At 41.5% G+C, this 20,000-nt stretch overlaps 1 protein-coding gene across 4 annotated transcripts in view; it reads right to left on the bottom strand.

Moving 5' to 3' along the window:
* ARID2 (AT-rich interaction domain 2) overlaps positions 1-20,000 on the bottom strand; it is a 97,853-nt gene that overhangs the window by 55,092 nt on the left and 22,761 nt on the right. Inside the window, exon 19 of one of the 4 annotated variants that reach the window (XM_085855760.1) lies at positions 7,514-7,615. The exons of the other annotated variants lie outside the window; for them this stretch is intronic. Coding sequence (XP_085711886.1) covers positions 7,537-7,615 — 79 coding nt within the window. The 3' untranslated portion in view covers positions 7,514-7,536. The remainder of the gene's footprint in view (positions 1-7,513; positions 7,616-20,000) is intronic. 4 annotated transcript variants of the gene reach the window in all.

Here is a 20,000-nt window from a genome sequence, read left to right as displayed (position 1 = left end):
CTTATCATCCTATCAAACTTTGATTCAAGTGGTAATAAGTTTTGAATGTGTACATGCAGAGCTTAAATAGTTTCAAGGTTATTTATTCACTTATGAGGTACTCGTGCCACATAGGGGAGGGAGCCCAAATGCAAAAAGAGTGTGGAAATGGCGAAAGCCAAACCATGCACAAATAAATTACACATTCCTGTGACACCTTCAGTCGAATGTCAAGCATGGACAGCCAGTTCATGAAGCACTTCAGAAAAAAAAAAAATAACACTGCAGCTGACCCCAACAGATGTGAGGTGGGTAATATTTCAATGATGTCAGTGGTGAAACTGCAAATGCCAAATCTCTGAATGGCACCAGTGGAAAACCTTACATCATTTCCTGATTATCCTTTAAAACTCAATCTCTATATTTTCATTCCAAACAGCATCATCCAACCACAAATTAATATTATTCCATTAAATATAACAAAATACAATGCAACAAACACTCATGAGGTAAATGAAGATAAACGCCATTCTGACATTACATCCAGGTTGGGAGCAGTTTCATATGGATCAAAACTCAAAATCATAATTGTATTGAGGAATTTGTGGAACCTCCCACCCACCTAAGGACACCGGCTGGGACCCCAAAACGTTCCACATAAGGTTTGGGGGGCTAGCCCCCAAAACTGAGGAAGTAGTTCAGGGATGAAAAGATTAACTGACAAATACTCCTGCTTTAAAATATTGATTACTTTTTTGTCAATGTGAAAAATGTATTCGTGACATATTGAGGTTATTTCTCCAAAATAAGCTCAGTGAGTGGGTCTGAGTGTCCGTCCATCTGTACCATTCACATTTGACTGAAACATCTCACAAACTACCAGACCGATATGGACCAAATTTAGTATGATGCATCAGGACAGCAAGGTCTCACGGGGTTGTGCTCCCCATCCAGATCCATCCGGATCTATAAGAGGATGAAAAGGGGGATTTTGTCCCAAATTCAGGTCATATATTTTAAAATCTTCTCAGAAACCAACGGGCAGATGCAGATCAAACTCTTCATGAAACATAAGGACCGTGCCATTAACTTAAGTTGTACTCCCTATCACCATACCACTTCAGGATGGGGGAAAGGCATGGCCCCTTCCCCCAATCCCTCATTTTCACCCTGCCTGTGAACCATCAGTCCTCCACTGGGCTATTTTTTAATTGAAATGTGACTTTTCAGCTTTATGTTGCCATTGTTATATATAGCTTATAAGTTGTAAAAGTCAGAACTAACAAAAAAGAAAACCCATGATATCTGTCAATTTTATCCCACCCCACTGGAAATTTTACAAATCGCACCTTGCTTGGAAGTGATTTTTGCTCTCCCCATATAGACGCAACAAGGTTGGCTGACTAATGTGATGTTTACATGTGGAAGATGGCCTTGGGCAAATGAAAGGGTGAATAGAGCAGAATGTTTATCAAGGACAACATGTTATCTATTGATTAAATCGATTGGCAAAGCGATACGTAAAATGCCGAGTAGCATATTTGTTCTCCTCCTCCTCCTCCTCTTTCCTTTATAAGGTGCAAGGTCCGATGGCACCAAGCTTCTGCCTTGCCTTGACCACGATACTCCTCCACCTCCCTCTGTCCTCAGCCAATTCTCTCCACTCTGCAACCACAACTACCTTCCGGATATCCCTCCCAACTCAATCCTCCTATTCACGGTCTTCCACTTTTCCTCCAACAATGCTCCCTCAATCTATCCACTCTCTCTGCTATTCTCTTTTCCCCCATCCACACCAATTGTCCAGCCCACCTCAGCTGGCATTTCACCAATCTCCCCATCAAGCTCATCTGCCACTATCCTCCCTCAGTTCATCCATCCTCCTTCTATCCACCACCTTCACAACTGCAATCCTCCTGACCCAGTTGTTCTCACAAACCTGCAGCCACTGTTGTTGTCTTTGTCAGTGCCACAGTCTCCAGACCGTAAAGGTAGGCCGGCATTACACATCACACCAGAACCTTCCCTTTCAATTTTCTTGTTATCTTTCTGTCTGCCATTACTCTCTCTACCATCTTCCACATATTAGCACCCACGTGAATCCAGTGTTGTAGTCGAGTCCGCTTGGTCTGAGTCGTGTGGTCTGAATCCGAGTCCAGCAGTTCCGAGTGTGAGTAGTTGGCATTCCGAGTCGTGTGCTGAACATGTATTAGAAAGTGGAAAAAAAAGCCAAATTTATTTGTGTTTATTTATTATGTAAACTATCAGATTACCCACCCTATGAGCAATCTTGTTCCAAGCATGCAACACAATCTTCCTATATTTGGGTGGTGTATATGCAACTGACAGCTCTGTATATGCAAAAAAAAAAAACAAAAAAAAAAAACAGGTTACATGCATAAAGCAAAAACATACCAACTGCTTGTAATTCAAAACACCTCACTGCACTGGAATACATGAGTACTGTACTGTCAATGGTGGTGAGTTGTAATACCCTGAAGCAGCACGACACGATACACATTTACCTAAATAATTTGTGTCCTCCCCTCTACCTCCTCCCAACCCCCCCCCCCCCACCACTCCCAAGACCACTGGCAAAGATAAAAAACAAAACACCCCAGACATTAATTGGGGTCATGCTGATCGCAGCAAGTCTGGATGTAATCAGCCCAGAACTGCAAGAGGAATAGTGCAACAAACACACACTAACACCAATCCGTGAATGTATATTATAAAGCTGGTGTGTCTGTCTGTCTGTCCGTCCGACCCCAAACTACTCCCTCAGTTTTGGGGCTAGCCCTGCCAAACCTTCTGTAGAACGTTTTGGAGTCCCAGCGGATGTCCTAAGGTGGGTGGGAGGTTTCAGAAATTCCTTAATACAATGATGATTTTAAGTTTCACTCCATATGAAGCTGCTCCCAATCTGGATACAACATCAGAATGGCATTCCTCTTTGTTTACCTCATAAGTGTTTTGTCATATTAATGGTATAGTATTAATATGTGTTTGGAATGAAAATATAGAGATTGAGTTTAAAGGAGAAAAGGGAAATAATGTGAGGGTTTACACCCTTGACATTCGCAGATTCGGTATTTGCACTTTTGCCATTGTGACATCAAATAAATATTACCCACCTTAGGGTCTGCTGGGGTCAGCAGCAGTAAGTTTTTTGCCCAAGTCCTTCACAAACTTGTTGTCGAGCCCCCTCCTGTGCATAGCATGGGTACCTACGAGATAGTCTACTATAAATGGATGTGTGTGTGTGTGTGTGTGTGTGTGTGTGTGTGTGTGTGTGTGTGTGTGTGTGTGTGTGTGTGTGTGTGTGTGTGTGTGTGTGTGTGTGTGTGTGTGTGTGTGTGTGTGTGTGTGTGTGTGTGTGTGTGTGTATGTGTGTGCGCGCGCGCGCCACACTTTTTGTGTCGATTAATTACGTACATCTATTCATTAATTACGCACTACTGGAATATACCTTTTGACCCTTTGGACTGCTGAGACCCCGAGAACCCGAAAGACCCAGAAAACCGTGAAGAACCAAAAGATGCTGAGGACCCAAAAGATCCAAAGACCCAAAAGACCAAAAAGACCCTGAGAACCCAAAAGATTGAAAACATCCAGAAGACCCTAAAGACCAAAAAGACCCTGAGAACCCAAAAGATTGAAAACATCCAGAAGACCCTAAAGACCCAAAAGTCCCTAAGGACCCAGATGACCCAAACGACCGTGAGGACCCAAAAGACTCAAAAGTCCGATGAGACCCAAAATACCCCGTAGACACAAAATACCCTAAACATCAAGAAGACCCCGAAGACCCAAAATACCCCGAGGACCCAAAAGACACAGAAGACCCCAAGGACCTTAAAGGCCAAAAAGTCCCCAAGGACACAAAAGACCCAGATAACCCAAAAGTCCCCAAGGACTCAAAAGACCCTGAGGACCCAGAAGACACAGAGGACCCAGAAGACCCAAAAGTTCCCAAGGACCCAGAAGACCTAGTAGATTCTGTAGACCCTTTAAGACTACTATAAATATATGAGGTGTTAGTAAGGTGGCATAGCTCCATATTTGAGACTAATTGTTCATTTTGTGATAAAAGCACCAAATTTGGCACAGACCTAGTCCAATACATTCGGAACAAATATGGATATTGGGTCACCGCTAATTTCCATTCTGAAAGCCATGGCAGCCATTTTACAACATGGCTGCCAGCAGAATCATTTCTTACCACGTGTGCAACATTCAAGGGGACCCAGTAAGCATACTCACAGTACATTTACCCCAAATATGATATGCCAAATGGGCAGTACCATTCAGTATTGAAATTAATGATCACGTCTGGAATTACATACAGAAAAAGCCAGCTTTGGAATTAAATTATCTATTTCTATATATTACTAAAACTCTCATCATGTATGTATGCATGTTCCCGAAAAACAGCCAAAACGGTACAAGATAGCGCAAAAATTTTCGGCTCACCTGACTCACCATTCTCCTGCAGTGTGCAGTATCAAGTTTCGTTCAAATCAGGCAACGAAAATAATTATTAAAAAATCAATTTCCGATTCAGTGAAGTACTCTTCGGGATAATTTGATCAATGCAAACAACTTCAGCGGTATAGTTCGCTGGAGCTATCTTTTTTCTTTTTCTTTGAAATGATTTTTTTATCAACCGCTGTCAAAATGGGAACCCAACGGGTTCCCATATCGCTTCGTCTAGTAAAACATTAAATATAATACATATAAAATAATAATATAACACATACTAGAAAGGCACTCGGTAGAGTGCATACCTTTGCCACACAATGTCTTGTCCATGAGAACATATCAGGCCCAATACATTTTTGAAATATCTTGCGATATATCGTTTTTGCTCCAGTCTCTCAATGGTTTACGAATCACTTTAAAAATCAAATAATTCTTGTATCTATATCTTCACCAAAATTGAATCAATTTGGCCTTGTCACACACCCAACCTGCCCACTAAATCTCATCCGAATCCATCCACAAGTTTTTTGAGATATCCTGCACACAGACAAACGGACATACAGGGGTGAAAACATAACCTCCTTCCACCTTCAGTGGTGGAGATAAAAAATAATAATAAATGCAAATATAATAATACCTTTCCTGGGCTGCATTCCATGCAAGCAGTCAGACCCATGTTTTCACCAATGGAGCCCTGCTTCTGCTCTTCTCTGACAGTACCCACGCAGTGGCGATAATACACTCAGTGAACGTCATTACGAATGCTGTTGATCATCTCAATGTTGGTCAGACGTAATCAATCACCCTTGATCAACCCCTCTATGCCATTGCAAACCGGATTCAGTGGAAGTGGCCAGAGGAAGATGGAGAAGACCAGTTCGTCACAATGTTTGATGGTCTCCACATACAAATGACTGCTTTGAAGACCCTTGGTGACTGGTTGCATGGAAGTGGCTGGGCTCAAGCACTGGTACAAACAGACATTACAACAGTGGGCACTGCTGAATCTTACTTAAAAGCATCACACGTTACTCGTACAAGGTGTGCACACAAAGTAACAGCTGCTGCCCTGTACATCCTGTAGCGTTGTACTTACAAGCATCACAGAGCTACAAGTGATGGAATTCCACTTTAATTCAAGCAATGGCAGGAGAAAAAGGAAGAGAGCTGTCCCAAATTCCAGTACTGGTCAACTGTCATGGCGATGGAACTGTCTCTGCTGGCCTTTGTACATTCCCTACGAGAAGCAGACTTCAGTGCATGCCTTAATAGCTTGACGGAACTCACACTATGGTTTTCGTTCTTGGCCATAACAACTATGCCTGCTGGATACCAGTCCATCTCAGAGATATGTCTGAGCTTGCAACTAGACACCCAGAGGTTGAGAAGAAATTTAATGCTGGTAACCTCACAATTCAAACAAAACGAGTCTTCTCATCCATTCCCATCGATCAAGCATACAAACAAAACAATGCCTGCATTAAGGGTGATGGAGGTGCAGTTGGTCTCAGACAACCCAAATGCTCTATGGTGGTGAATGGCTGCTGGCCCTGAGGTTGCTTGGTTGATTGGGGACTTTGAGGATGCACAAAAAAAAAAAAAAAAAAAAAATCGGAAGACGACTGGAGATGTGGCACCATGACGAAACATCAAGTATACAAGCAGCCTTCAAGAAAGATGTCAATTTGCTCGTCAGCGTAATTGAAGATCTTGGCAACCCCTTTGAAGAGGAGAGCATTGACTTGATTGTTTTGGACACCAAAGAGATCGCAGACCACAAAATAGTGGAGACTGTTCGAAGTACCTTCAACATTGGTCAAGAACAATTCAGGGCCTTCACAAAATAATGTCTTGTAGAGAGGACAAAGTCAGTCCAGAGCAACAAACTGAAATTATTCAATAGCTCCAGTACCAAGATAATCAGCAAAGGGAAGCAGCAGTTGACATTGATTAAGAGTGACATGGAGCACTTCTCACGATTGTACATTGCTTGCCAGACAAGGGATGAGAACCTTGGCGAGTTTTTTTCCGACATGAGAATCGCGTGGGTCCCCCAGCACTTTCAGATGGAGGAAGATTGTGCTTGAGTACCAAAAGTGATCTTATCACATGCCTAGAGAACATCTCTGAGGGCCAGTCTGAGGCTCCTATGACAACCCGTGTCATCCTTGATGGTACAGCAATTGTTCACATGATGAAACCCACTCCCACTCAGATGTTCGATAAATACACCCATCAGGTGTTCATTCCGTATATCCGACAACTACGAAGGGCATCTCTCCTAGACTTTGTGTGGGACCAGTATGTGAGTAACTCGCTGAAAGGTACAGCAAGAATCAAGCATGGAAAGGGAGAGCGTAGACATGTTGTGACTACAGCAACAGCTCAAAACTGGCCAAACTTTTTATGTGAAGCCAGTAACAAGGCAGAAATGTATGCTTTCCTGTTCAAGGCCTGATTCATTTGCCAGCTGAGGATGGTAAGGAAGTCATCACTGATGGGCGACAGAGGCTCACCAATGGAGAATTGCAGAATCTCGACATGATTGCCCCTTGTAGCCACAAAGAGGCAGATAGGCGGATGCGATTGCATGCCATACACGCTGCCCACCACGGTCACCACCAGATACTTATTCACACTGTTGACACTGATGTGGTTTTGGCTGTGCTTGTGACACAGCAACTGTCAGCTGAGGCTGAACTGTGGGTAGCCTTCGGAACTGGTCACAGTTTACGCTTCCTGGTTGCCTGCCTACGGCCAGAGAAAGCACGTGCCCTTCCCATGTTCCACACATTGACTGGGTGTGACATGGTATTGAGCTTTGCTAAACATGGCAAGAAGACAGTATGGGAAACATGGAAGTCACTGCCAGAACTGACAGATGCACTACTGATGCTGGCAAATGGACCAAAGGAAATCCCAGATTATGCAATGAACATTATTGAGAGGTTTGTCATACTTATTTTTGACAAAATCAGCATCTGCACCAAGGTGGACCATGCAAAAAGGAAGCTCTTTCCATGGAAAAACTCGGCACAGCAAATCCGCCTACCCGAGCTGCTCTGATGGAGCACGTCAAGGGAGCAGTCCACCAGGGTGGTCACATCTGGGGGAAGACACTGCAATCAGACCCTGTGCTGCCATCACCGACTGACTGGGGGTGGGTGAAGACAGAAGGAATGTATGAGCCCCATTGGACGATGTTGCCACAAGCATCAAAATCCTGCCATGAGCCGATCTCTTGTGGCTGCAAGAGTGGTTGCAGAAAGCGCTGCAGGTGCAAGAAGGCTGCACTTCAGTGCACAGGCCTCTGCTTCTGTGAGGGAGAATGTGCCAGCTGACTCTTATAAGATCTCTCATTTACTCAAACATTAAAGTGCCATGCCATGGCAAGTTGTCTTGCCGTGATGAACAATTAACATGATCAAAATGTGTTCATAAAATGGTTCAAATAGTATACAGCATTTGCACTGGTCTTTTCAAATAACTTAAGTAGCATAGTTACTGGCTTCAGTACATTCACTGAACATTGTTACATGGCCTATGTTAATACGTAGCTGTACTCACTACTGCTATGGTTTAATCCAGTTATCACTATAACATGTAGAGACAATCTCACCATTTTGTTGCATTTTCTTTCATTTATTATTGCCTTACATTGTAATAAAACATATTTTTCACTTTAACTTGTATGTAAATAATATTTGTGGTGCTGAAAACATGGAAACAGCAGCTTGGGGGTGGCCAAAGTGTTCTTTGCCAGTAACAGCTGGCAACCAATTTGGAAAATGGCTGCCATGGTCATCAGAACGCCAATCTGCAATGGCCCAATATCCAGATATCTTCTAAATATATTAAGCTATAGATGTACCAAATTTGGCACTTTTATCACAAAATGAATCGGTTAGCTATGCCGCCCCACTATGTGTGTGTGTGTGTGTGTGTGTGTGTGTGTGTGTGTGTGTGTGTGTGTGTGTGTGTGTGTGTGTGTGTGTGTGTGTGTGTGTGTGTGTGTGTGTGTGTGTGTGTGTGTGCTTTAAGTGGAGTTCTAATAGAGCATTCTGATGTGAAAAGTAATACACCAAAATGATTGTCATGACCTCCTGAGTTGATGAGGCTAATTAACTCCAAAAAAAGTTATAATTCCCATGTTTTAAACACATCATGTTAAGACATATAAAGCAGCTTTATACGTCCTAGCATGGCATGACATTCTAATTACAAAATAAAATATACCATCAGAGATGGGGAATCCCCTGCCATTGAATGAAAAAGGTCATACATATTCCAGATAATGAGGGAGGTGAATTGGAAAAAAGACACTATTTGGTCATCATCTCGAAAAAGTTCCCCAGGGGTGAGGAACGTAGTAACCAAAAATAATTGAAATCAGATAAGTGGTTTTCCATTAATTACAAAAAACATTTTTTTCAAGATGGCCACCCCAGTCGGCCATCTTGGATCCGGCCACGCCCAAAATCAATAGGGTTCTTCCTTTTCAGGTGGTACATGTGTGACCCAAATTTCAAATCGATATGGCGAACAGTTTATGAATTATCACACTCACAGCTATAAATGTTGACGCCCGGACGGACAGCCGAACGGACAGCCGGACGACCTGGGTGACAACAATATCCCCCTTCCGCAACGCGGCGGGGGATAAAAACAAAAACAATGACATTGTAACAAAGCAAATAATATGGAATAGGCAAAGCCGAGAAGCGAACGTAGAATTCTTCTTACATTCGCTTCTGACTTTACATAAAACTTGTTCACAACTGTATACTTGCCAACTCTACCGTGGTACATGTAAGCGCCGCACAGCTGATGATTTTGACGCAATTTCCGGTTACTTCGGCCTGAATTCGGGATCAGCGATCAAATAATGTAAATCACGATTAAAAAATATTTTTTGATGATGCGGGAGATATCTTTATTAAAATTAACTTTGGGAAAAAATAATTGAATAAATAAATAAACGATCACTTCTGGTCAAGAATAAAATAAATTAAAAGTTCCAGAAAGAGTTTCAAAATCACTCCGGTAATGTTAAATACAAAATAAACACTTCCTGTCATGAAAAAAAAAAAACTTTCGGAAGTATAAAATTAACTTTGGGAAAAAAATAATTGAATAAATAAATAATCACTTCCGGTCATGATCTCCCGGCATGCATCATTCCCCATGACAAAAAAACGGAAGCAAAAAAAAAACATAAGCAAAAAAAAAACGGAAGCAAAAAAAAAAAACGGAAGCAAAAAAAAAAAATAACGGAAGCAAAATGGTCATAGCCAACCACACGGATTCACAATTGCCAGGGTATCGTGTTGTTTTTGTTGTTTCCTATTCTCTCATGTGCACGCGTTAAGTAATATTCACAAGATAGAAATAAAATCCAATCGTATCTATACACTGCACAGCGTTTAACAACATCCGGAAGCAAAACGTCTTAGCTAACGACACGGATTCCAAATAGCCAGGGCTATTGTGTTGTTGTTGTTGTTTCCTATTCTCTCACGTGCACGCGTTAAGTATTAAGCTCACTTCATTCGCTATTAATTAATGCTAATAATATTTCAACAATAATAAGAATAGTAGCATCAGAAAGCAATAATAATAACCAACATATACAATCCCCACGTCGGCCCCAATCACATCTGGGCTTGGTGAAAGGCAAGCTAATGCTCAAGCAGTACAGCAGGTGGGTATGCAACAATGCTGTGAAGACCAATGAAAATTTGGTCCATCGGACCAACAGCCGACTAGTTATAGTTTTAAAAAATAATAATAATAATAATAATAATAGAGATAAAGCCAATTAAATATCAAAACCAACTGACAGTGCAACATGTTACTCGCATCAAGATTTTATTCCATATTATAACCTTATTGTTGTAGTTTGCTCATTCCTTTTGGACTGCAAAGTTTTTGATAGCATACAAACCTTGTTCAGAAAATATGGTCAGAAAAATTTGCATTTATTGTCAACTGTCAAAGTTATGAAAGTCCAAAACAGCATCACACAAACATGACGTCATCAGCAGTCAGCACACTGTGGAATTATTTTTTCTCATTATTATCGATTGGGTGCATGTTCACTTTGGTATGGGATAGGTACTCCGTAGTACAGCCATTTAGTAAGTTATAGTAACTACTAACTAGTAACTAACTACAAACTACTCTTTTCAGGGAAATAACGTAGAAGACCATCTATCAGTAATGATTATAACATTACATTGACCTGTCGTTATTCATGCAATATCTTAGCAAGCCAAGCAAGAGCCAAACATGGAAAGGGAGTGCATAGACGTGTTGCGACTACAGCAACACCTCAAAACTGGCCAAACCTCTTATGTGAAGCCAGTAACAAGGCAGAACTGTCTACCTCTGGTCTGGCATTATGGAGCATGACAGAGGGGTGGGGGTTATGGGGTGACAGGTTTCAGCAAAAATAGTGTTAATTAATGTTTGAATGGCCCCATATAAAACATCAACACTCACAGATCATTTACCACAATTTAAAACCACGGTCTTTTACACCACCTTATATAAAAAGTTTGATTACTCTTTTGTAGCTTAATAATGTTTCGTTATATAATATATAGCAACAGGAACAGCAATGCTCATTGTATTACATATATTGGAAATGGACCTTTTCAAAGCAACAACTTCTGAGCCTTAGGATGTACTCGTGCAGACAAAGTTAGTTGTGCTGTGCAAATGTTGGTCCAAACGTCTCAGTGACTGTATTTCATTTATTTCACATTGTATAAGTTAATGCGACCACTTGTTCTTCTCAGCTACGAAACCTCAACGCTGTGGTGACATTAAAACTTGATTTTGACGTCAGGAAATTTTTCCCTAATCATTCACAATGTTAAACATGAGCATGAAACAAATACTAAACTTTATAATTCCAATATTTTATTGCATCGCTAATCAGATCTTAATCTTAACATTAATGTCGGCCGGTACTCTCTAGTTTCCCTTCTAATAATGTAACTAAAGGATATACTGATATATTGACATATTTAAGAATGTTATCTACTCGTGTAGGCCTTGTGAGGCCTCATGATTGAAAACAATTAATCTAGAAATTAAACAAATTGGAATTAATCATACGTGTCAACGACATGTGTACAAGTCAAATTCAACATTAAATATTAAAGTTTAAAGTGTGATTAAAGGAGAAATTACGATGCATTTCATCGAAAGAGTATGTCTTTTAAAGTGCTTTATAATCAACAAAAGTAACAGTTTGGGTCATATGACAGACGTCACACTTATGCTTTAACAATTAGTACCATAAAATAACAAATAACGGCTTTCTAAGGACTTTAAAAAAAAAAACACTTAGAAATGAGTGCTCCATTACGCCGCACCTCTTTAATAAACCACACAAATTACATTCTTATTGCAAATATATATTATACAAGACGACCTGTGAACCCGTTGGGTTCCCGTTGTGACAGCGGCTGATAAAAAAAAGATAGCTCCAGCGAACTATACCGCTGAGGTTGTTTGCATTGATCAAATAATCCCGAAGAGTACTTGACTGAATTGGGAATTGAATTTTTAAATAATTTTTTTCGTTGCCCGATTTGAACGAAACTTGATATTGCGCGTCAATGTGAAAAAAAAAACGGAAAAAAGAAAGTCGAATAAATTATTGTGCATAATCTTCTAAACACAATTTTATTTATAAATGAACATGGAAGTATTAGATCAAAATAGCGACGTTTATTTTATGCTTAAAAATAAATCGTTCTTTGTCTATACTAAATGTTTCAGATTTTTAAAATAAATCATTTCAAGAAAAAAAAAAAGATAGCTCCAGCGAACTATACCGCTGAGGTTGTTTGCATTGATCAAATTTTCCCGAAGAGTACTTGACTGAAACGGGAATTGATTTTTTAATAATTTTTTTCATTGCCCGATTTGAAGGAAACTAGATACTGCACACTGCAGGAGAATGGTGAGTAATGTGGCCCTAAAATGTTTACGCTATCATGTCACGTTTTGGCTGTATTTCGGGAACATACATACATACAAGATGAGAATTTTAGTAATATATAGATATGTGAATATTTTATACATTGACAATGAGGACATAAATATGATCTTACATGCGAGTTCAAATAAAGACGTTGGAGTTCGATATAAATGTGGCAAAAAAAATTGCAGTAAACTCTGCACAGAGAAATCCAACTCCGGTTTTCCAGATCCAATTTTGAAAAATCTTTCAAAAATATGAACTAATATTGCAACAAACATTTCTCGGCTACTTTTTGTCGAGGAAACCGCGATAGCTTATTACCTCCACCACCGAGGGTGAAGGAGGTTATGTTTTCACCCCAGTCTATATGTCTGTCTGCAGGATATCTCAAAAAGTTGTGGACGGATCCAGATTAAATTTAGTGGGCAGGTTGGGTGTGTGACAAGGACGAACTTATTAGATTTTGGTGATGGTCCAGATCCGGATCCGACTACTTGAATTTTCTTAAGTGATTATTCACCATTGAGAGATCTGGCCAAAAATGACACATACCCCGATATCTCAAAAACGTATCAGGCCCGATAGGTTCTCGTGGATCAGGCATTACGTGGCGGAGGTGTGAGCTCTACCGAGTGCCCTTCTAGTTTTAGCCTGAAAATTATGTGTGGAACCGATCGTTTCTGCTCTTTATTTTCGCTCAAATTCATTAATTTTTTTGTCGGATTTGACATTTCCACCAGTTTCTGTAATCGCAGCAATCCCAGGCACACCATGGTGTTATTTGTATAAAAAAAAAAAACACAACAAAAAATCAAAACCCTAAGCCCCCTAACCGTAACCCTAGCCCTTATTTTTGCTCTAATTCCTTCAGGTTTGGTCAGATTTGACATTCCGAACACTTTCTGTACTCACAGCAATCCGCTTCACACTGTGATATGATTTATTTTCTAAAAATAAAAATAAAAATGAAATATGAAAAACCCTAACAGCTCAGAAACCGCTGTAGTTTCGATTCCTGACATGGTATGGCACTCAGATTTTCCTCAAGGTAGAATTTGCAGTTAAGCATCCCAAATTTGGACGTTCTATCTCAAATAATAATGGAGATATGGAAGGCATCATCTTAACCAATCGGGAGTGATATATAATTGCTTATTTTTAATTGTTTTTTCAAAACACAAATTATCACCTTGGTGCTATGAATGTCCAATTGATCATCTTTTGTCATGTTCACAAGTACAACGATGTAAAGTACGTTACTGTATGTTTATTAAACATTTTTTTTTCAACATAGTTCACTTTAAGAAAGAAAAGAAAGATCAATGACTCAATATGCAAATTCTGTTCAAGTTTCAAGTCAATCGGATGCAAATTGACAATTTTATGTGACTGACAATTTTACCTAAAAAAATAAATAAAAAACAATACACTTCTATCTTTTGATTGGTGAGCTAATTCAGTGATCTAATATGCAAATTATGTTCAAACTTGTGGAGTAGCTACCCAACGTGTGGGTGGAGATTGTGCATTACTTGCTAAAAAAAAAAGTGTCTATATTGCAAGACCTTATTGATGTCTGTGTGGTCTGTGTCTAAAGGAGTCTAACAAGTCCAAATAATGATTGGTCAAAAGGGTTGAAGGTGTTTAAAAGTCGAAAGGGTGTGTTCCAACAACAGAGTCTTAAGGGTCTAAGGCAGTGTTTCTCAACCTTTTTACCCTTGTGGAACCCTTGAAATAGTTTTCATGTCTCAGGGAACCCCTGCATAAAAAATTATTATTATATACCATTATTAATATCTAGCTCTTTTATATTTTTATCGTAGTTCACGTGGTAAACATAATAAAAAAAATTTCGGATACCTGGTTTAAGGAAAAAAATGACCCCCTTTTTGTCAAATTTATTGGCAATGAAAAAAAAACATACTGCTCGTTTATGAGACCTCACACCGAGGTTTTAATTCACAAAAAAAAAAAATCTGGAAACAAACACAAAAAAATATAGATAAACAACCAATATCACGTACGTATAACACATATAAACATAACGAAAGTATATAACTATTACAATAACATCGTTTATAGACAATTTTGAAAAGGCATAAGATAAATCATAACAGAGAAGATAGATGGACACCGTGCATGCATCCCGTACTTGAATCAGTCACTCAATGATACACGAATCCGCCGCATACAGGACGTCCACTAACCAGTGAAGGCGGTTTCACACTGGCGCAATATAGACATCGTTAAATACATTCCCTATGGTTGTTATAATTGTAAATAATACAAGAGGTTGAAGCCTCTATTATAATAACTAAGGAGTTTCCAACAATATGTCGTACGTGTATAGTATAATTACGAATATTAAATCAAACAAAAACTACTCAAAAATACATTAGCCTATTTATTATTTTCTCGCGGAACCCCGAGCGACCTCTAACGGAACCCCAGTTGAGAAACACTGGTCTAAGCCATAAGGGGTCTAAAGATTCTAAGGGGTCCAAAAAGGGTCTAACAGGTCTAAAGGGGTTTAAAGTTGACCTCCAAAACCAGCCGCCAACTGGGAATCCTCCATTGTACAAAGTCCTTTCTTGGCAGACCTGAACTCCTATCCACCTACATTCCTCCCATACCCACTGTTTGTCTGCCACCCCCTGTCTTGTTCTATGGCTCTGATGTTCCTTTTGTCCTGTTGCGTCCTGATCTGTTCATTGTACTAATACTCGCTCGACCACGAGCCTCGACTATGTACACAAAAAAGGCCTTCATCCACAGCTTTATGGAGTACTGCTCTCCCCTTTCACTGGCTCCTTTGACTCACACCTTGCTCAGCTTGACGGCATGGAAACAAAGGCCTTCAAGATTGTTGGAATCTCCCATGGTGAAACTGAGTCTATGGGCCTATCACTTTCGCAATGCAGACAGGTCATGGTCTCTTTGTCTTCTACCGCCTCCTTTCTGGTCTTGCACCACCTACTCTTTCCGTTCTTTATCATCCCCTTTCCTCTCCCCCCCCCCGCCAAGGTTTCTGCAGGGTGCACATGGTCCCATCAACCCCCTTCTGGTGAAAATACCTAAATCCAGTGTAACGAATTCGGGAATTCGATTGCACACAACATACAGGTTCCTTTAGTCAGCTATGTCGATAAGTGCATGTTCCCTAGATAGCTCACCTTCCATTGTTTAAATGTGTAGAAATTGATTAAGTACGCTGTGTTATTCAATTCAATAGTTAGGGAGCGATCACGAAACAATGGAGACGTCCCTCCCCCTCTTCTGCGAAGAGGAAGAAGAGCCCTTCCGTCCCGTGATTCATGACGTCAACAACTCCCTCCCACCCATGGTTGAGCGGGGGACGGATCACGAGGGCATGAGTCACGCCGGGCGTGGGGAGGGGGCGGAGAAGGATAAAGAGGAGATCCTTTCTTTGTTCGGGTGGAGTGGCCGTTCAGCAGGCCGTCGGGTCCTGCTTGGCTTGGGTTAGGGTTGAGGCTTTCGGAAGCTTTTTGGCTTCTGCAGAGGAGTTGTTCAGCAGACCTTCGGGTCCTGCCTGGCTTGGGTTAGGGAGGAGACTTTTTGTAGGCTTTTTGCTTTGGTGGTTCAGTGGGCCTTCGGCTTCGGCTTGGCTCTGTAGACTTCTTGGAGTGCTGCTTTGTTTGGGAGAGAGTTGAGCCGGTTGCTCGGCTCGAGCTGCGAGTGGTGGCTTCTTCTTCTTGGTTCGTGGAGCTCTTTGTTCTCCGTTTGGTTCCCGGCTTGGTGCGACTCATCGACCTCTTCTTGGAGGTGGTTCCTCGGGGAAGCGACGCATCGACGGGAAGGATCGGCGCCTCGTCTCACCAGCATGTGTTGAGAAGCGCGGGAGGATTCGCGGGAGCTCGGGAAGGATCGCGGCTCACAGCGATTGGATCCAGCTGGCTCTCGCTGGAGCCCGGGTCCGAAGAACTTGAAGACCACACGAGGTGGAGAGGTTCGAGATAGGTTCTGGGTTTCAGCTTGCCTGTCCTCCGTGTTGGAGCCCGTTATTAAAGGCCTCAGCCACCATTTCTTGGGTATGTGTGCGAACGTGTGTCCGTGAGCCCGTCTAATAAGTAGGAAATTGTTAAGTGCTTTGTGTGCTGTAAATGTTTGTATTGCATTTCGCATAGTCGGTATAGTTCTTCTCTTACGTGCTTCCCTAGTTCCCCATTATTATTAATAAATACCTCAATTGTTAAATGTTTTCAGCTCGTCACGTCGATTATTTCATTGACTGAGCATTTCGTGTGTTGGTAGTTGGAAAGCCGTTGGTTTGCCGTAAAAGGGGGACATTTGGACCGACGGTTCTCTGCGATTAAGCCGCTCGGAATCGCGCACGGGACGGGCTTGCCTCAGCGGCTTGTTCTGTACGAGTTCCGTCGAGGGTGGAATACCCCGGTAGTTGGATCACGTGGGTATTTAGGTAAATTGAAGATTGGCAATCGACCCTACCCCACGTGGTCTGCCCATTGGCGTATTTCGGTTCTTGTACAAGGACCCGTCGCTCGGAGTTCACCATCTTGTCCACCCCATGCGTCCTCCCTTACCCCACAATCCTCCCCACACCCATTGTTTGCCAAAGTCTCCCTCCATCTTGGCCTTTCACCCTACTGTTGGTGTTTCCCCCCTCCCTCACTATTGTCCTCTTGCGTCCTGATCCATTAAGTGTACGAGCTCTTCCAAGAGCCTCGACTAGGTACACAAAAAACAAATTGTCTGAAAGGTATGTTCCAATAGCACGGAATGTAATACACGCAATTAACAGACATAGTCACAGTCTAACTCATGGTCAAACAGTAAGTAATTAATAGATAAACTCACGTGGGTTGACGGAAGCTTCACCGTGCACCTGATTTTTTTTTCGTTTATATATCTATATTCAGGTCACGATTTGTGACTTTCACCGTTTCACCTATTCACCTAAAAAAAAAAAAGAGGCTTCTAGCTTGTGACTACCTCCACCAAGTGGTTAAGTTTTGTGAAGATCAGAGTAAAATTGTGACCTATAGGTGTTTGACATACAGAGGGACATACACTCAAACAAACAAAAAATAAAGATGTCATGCGTGGCATGCACATCCACAAAACAAATTTGATTGAAAAAAATTTCAATAATTGGTGACTGAACTCAATGACCAAATATGCAAATCCTCTTCAAATTTCAAGTCAATTGCATGACAATTCAGGATTTCAGAAATTCAACCAAAATAAAGTTGTTGATAATTGGCCTATGTTGACCTTTTCACCTAAGTTGACCTCAAAAAATAATGGCTGGTTGAATTCAGCAACAGGTCAGTTCAGGTATGGGAGCATGCGCCAGAGCAGCGCGTCGCTGCATCCACTTTCCACCGGTACTCCAGGGGCCTCCGTCTGGCTCTCCCCCAGGCACCTGGCCCATCCCAATCTCCTTGAGATGCCGATCAACCTGCTGCAACCACGAGGCACGTGGTTGGCCCATTGGCCTCCTCCACTCACGAGACTCCCTCTCTGAGAGAATCTGGTGAGCAGGATCAGCGTCAGGAAAACCAGCCAGATGTCCATGCTGATACTCACGGACTATGCAACTAACAAATCTCATTTGTGTCTCTCTCAGCAACGGCTCGTTGGACACAAAGTCTGACCAGCGATAGCCAAGGATTCTCCGAAGAGACCTGGTACCAAAGGAATTAAGTCTCCGTCTCAAATCCTTGGTCAGAATCCAAGTCTCACATCCATAGAGCAAGACTCAGACTTTCGTCCTCCGGCACAGGTACCGGCAGCGCCACACCCCATTATCCAGTGAATCCATGACTCCCCAGGCCCGACCTAGACGTCTATCGACCTCTGACTTACAGCCAGCAGAGACATGAATATCACTGCCAAGGTAAGTGAATCTCTCCACGAACTCAACGTCCTCACCACAAACATGATATGTAAATTCAGTAACATGATATGTAAGTCCTGTTCATATTTCAAGTCAATCGGATGAAAATTGAAGATTTTAGAAATTGCACATAAGCTGCTGACCATTGGCCTATGTTGACCTCAAAACGAATTGGTGATTGAACTCAATGACCAAATATGCAAATCCTCTTCAAATTTCAAGTCAATCGGATGGAAATTGACAATTTTAGAAATTCGGCCCATGTTGACCTTTTAACCTCAAAATCAATACACTTTTTGCTTATGATCAACTCCACCATTTTGTCAAGTTTTGTGAAGATCGGTTTAAAATTGTGACCTGTAGGCGATTGACATACAGACAAACAAACAGAGACAGAGATAATCACAAACCAGACCAACCCATATATTGTGAATCTTCGATTTCACAAGTAACAAACAGACAAACAGACAGAATAACACATGCAACCAACCAAAATCTATCTATAATTCCAGCAATCTCTGTGTGTCTGCAACCGCTGTTTCTCGACAACCACCGGTCCGATCTAATTGAAACTTGCCAGGAATATTGCTGGGGCCATGTGGATGTGCCTATTCAAGGTTTGATATGAATCGGACAAGCGGTTCCCAAGTTACGGCCATTTATTTGCCAACCAACGACAGGACACGGTGCTATGACATCACGATGACGTCACAATTCTTTTTTTTTGCACGATTGACGTCACAATTGACACTGGGGACCTGAGTATGTGCCTTTTCAAGATTTCATATCGTTCTTGGACTACTCGCAAGTATGGGCACGCACCAGTACTTGAAAAATCTTCGATTTTCGCAAGTAACAAATAAATTGGAAGGACACTCGGTAGAGCACATGCCTCCGCCACGTAATGCCTGATCCATGAGAACATGTTGGGCCCATACATTTTTGAAATATCATGCTATACAGTACTACATCGTATTTGGCCCAATCATTCAATGGTGAAGAATCACTTTAAAAATTAAATAATTCTCGTATTCATATCCGGATTCGGATCTTGACCAAAATAAAATCAATTCTTCCTTGTCACACACCCAACCTGTCCACCAAGTTTCACCCAATCAGTCCACAACTTTTTGAGATATCATGCCATATTTTACTTTAGCCCTATCTCTCAATGGTGAAGAATCACTTAAATTCTCGTAGTCGGATCCGGATCTGGATCTTCACCAAAATCTAATCAGTTCGTCCTTGTCACACACCCAACCTGCCCACCAAATTTCAATTGGATATGTCCACAACTTTTTGAGATAACCTGCACACAAAGACAGACAGACAGACAAACAAACAAAGACAAACAGACAGACAGAGACGGGTGAAAACATAACCTCCTTCACCTTCGGTGGCAGAGGTAATAATTTTAACAAGCCGGTAGGTGACATAGGTGGTCGCTAGACTAAGGCGAATTTGAAATATGGAGATAAGAGAACACATCAGATGGCATTTTTGCCATTCATTGTTCCATATAGGAATATGATGAGCAACTGTCCATTCATCATTTGTGTTCGATTCCCGAACTCTACGTTAAGGAATCCCAACGCAAACGTTGGGGTGAAAGCATATACAGTAATCCCCCGCTATATCGCGGTTCACCTATCGCGCCCCCGGTTC

Source organism: Eptatretus burgeri, chromosome 14, assembly GCF_056783735.1.
Source record: "Eptatretus burgeri isolate ZD-2024b chromosome 14, Ebu_testis_v1, whole genome shotgun sequence".
Lineage (NCBI taxonomy): Eukaryota > Metazoa > Chordata > Myxini > Myxiniformes > Myxinidae > Eptatretus > Eptatretus burgeri.
The sequence above is the reverse complement of the archived record's forward strand: the minus strand, read 5'-3'. Positions and strand labels throughout refer to the sequence as shown.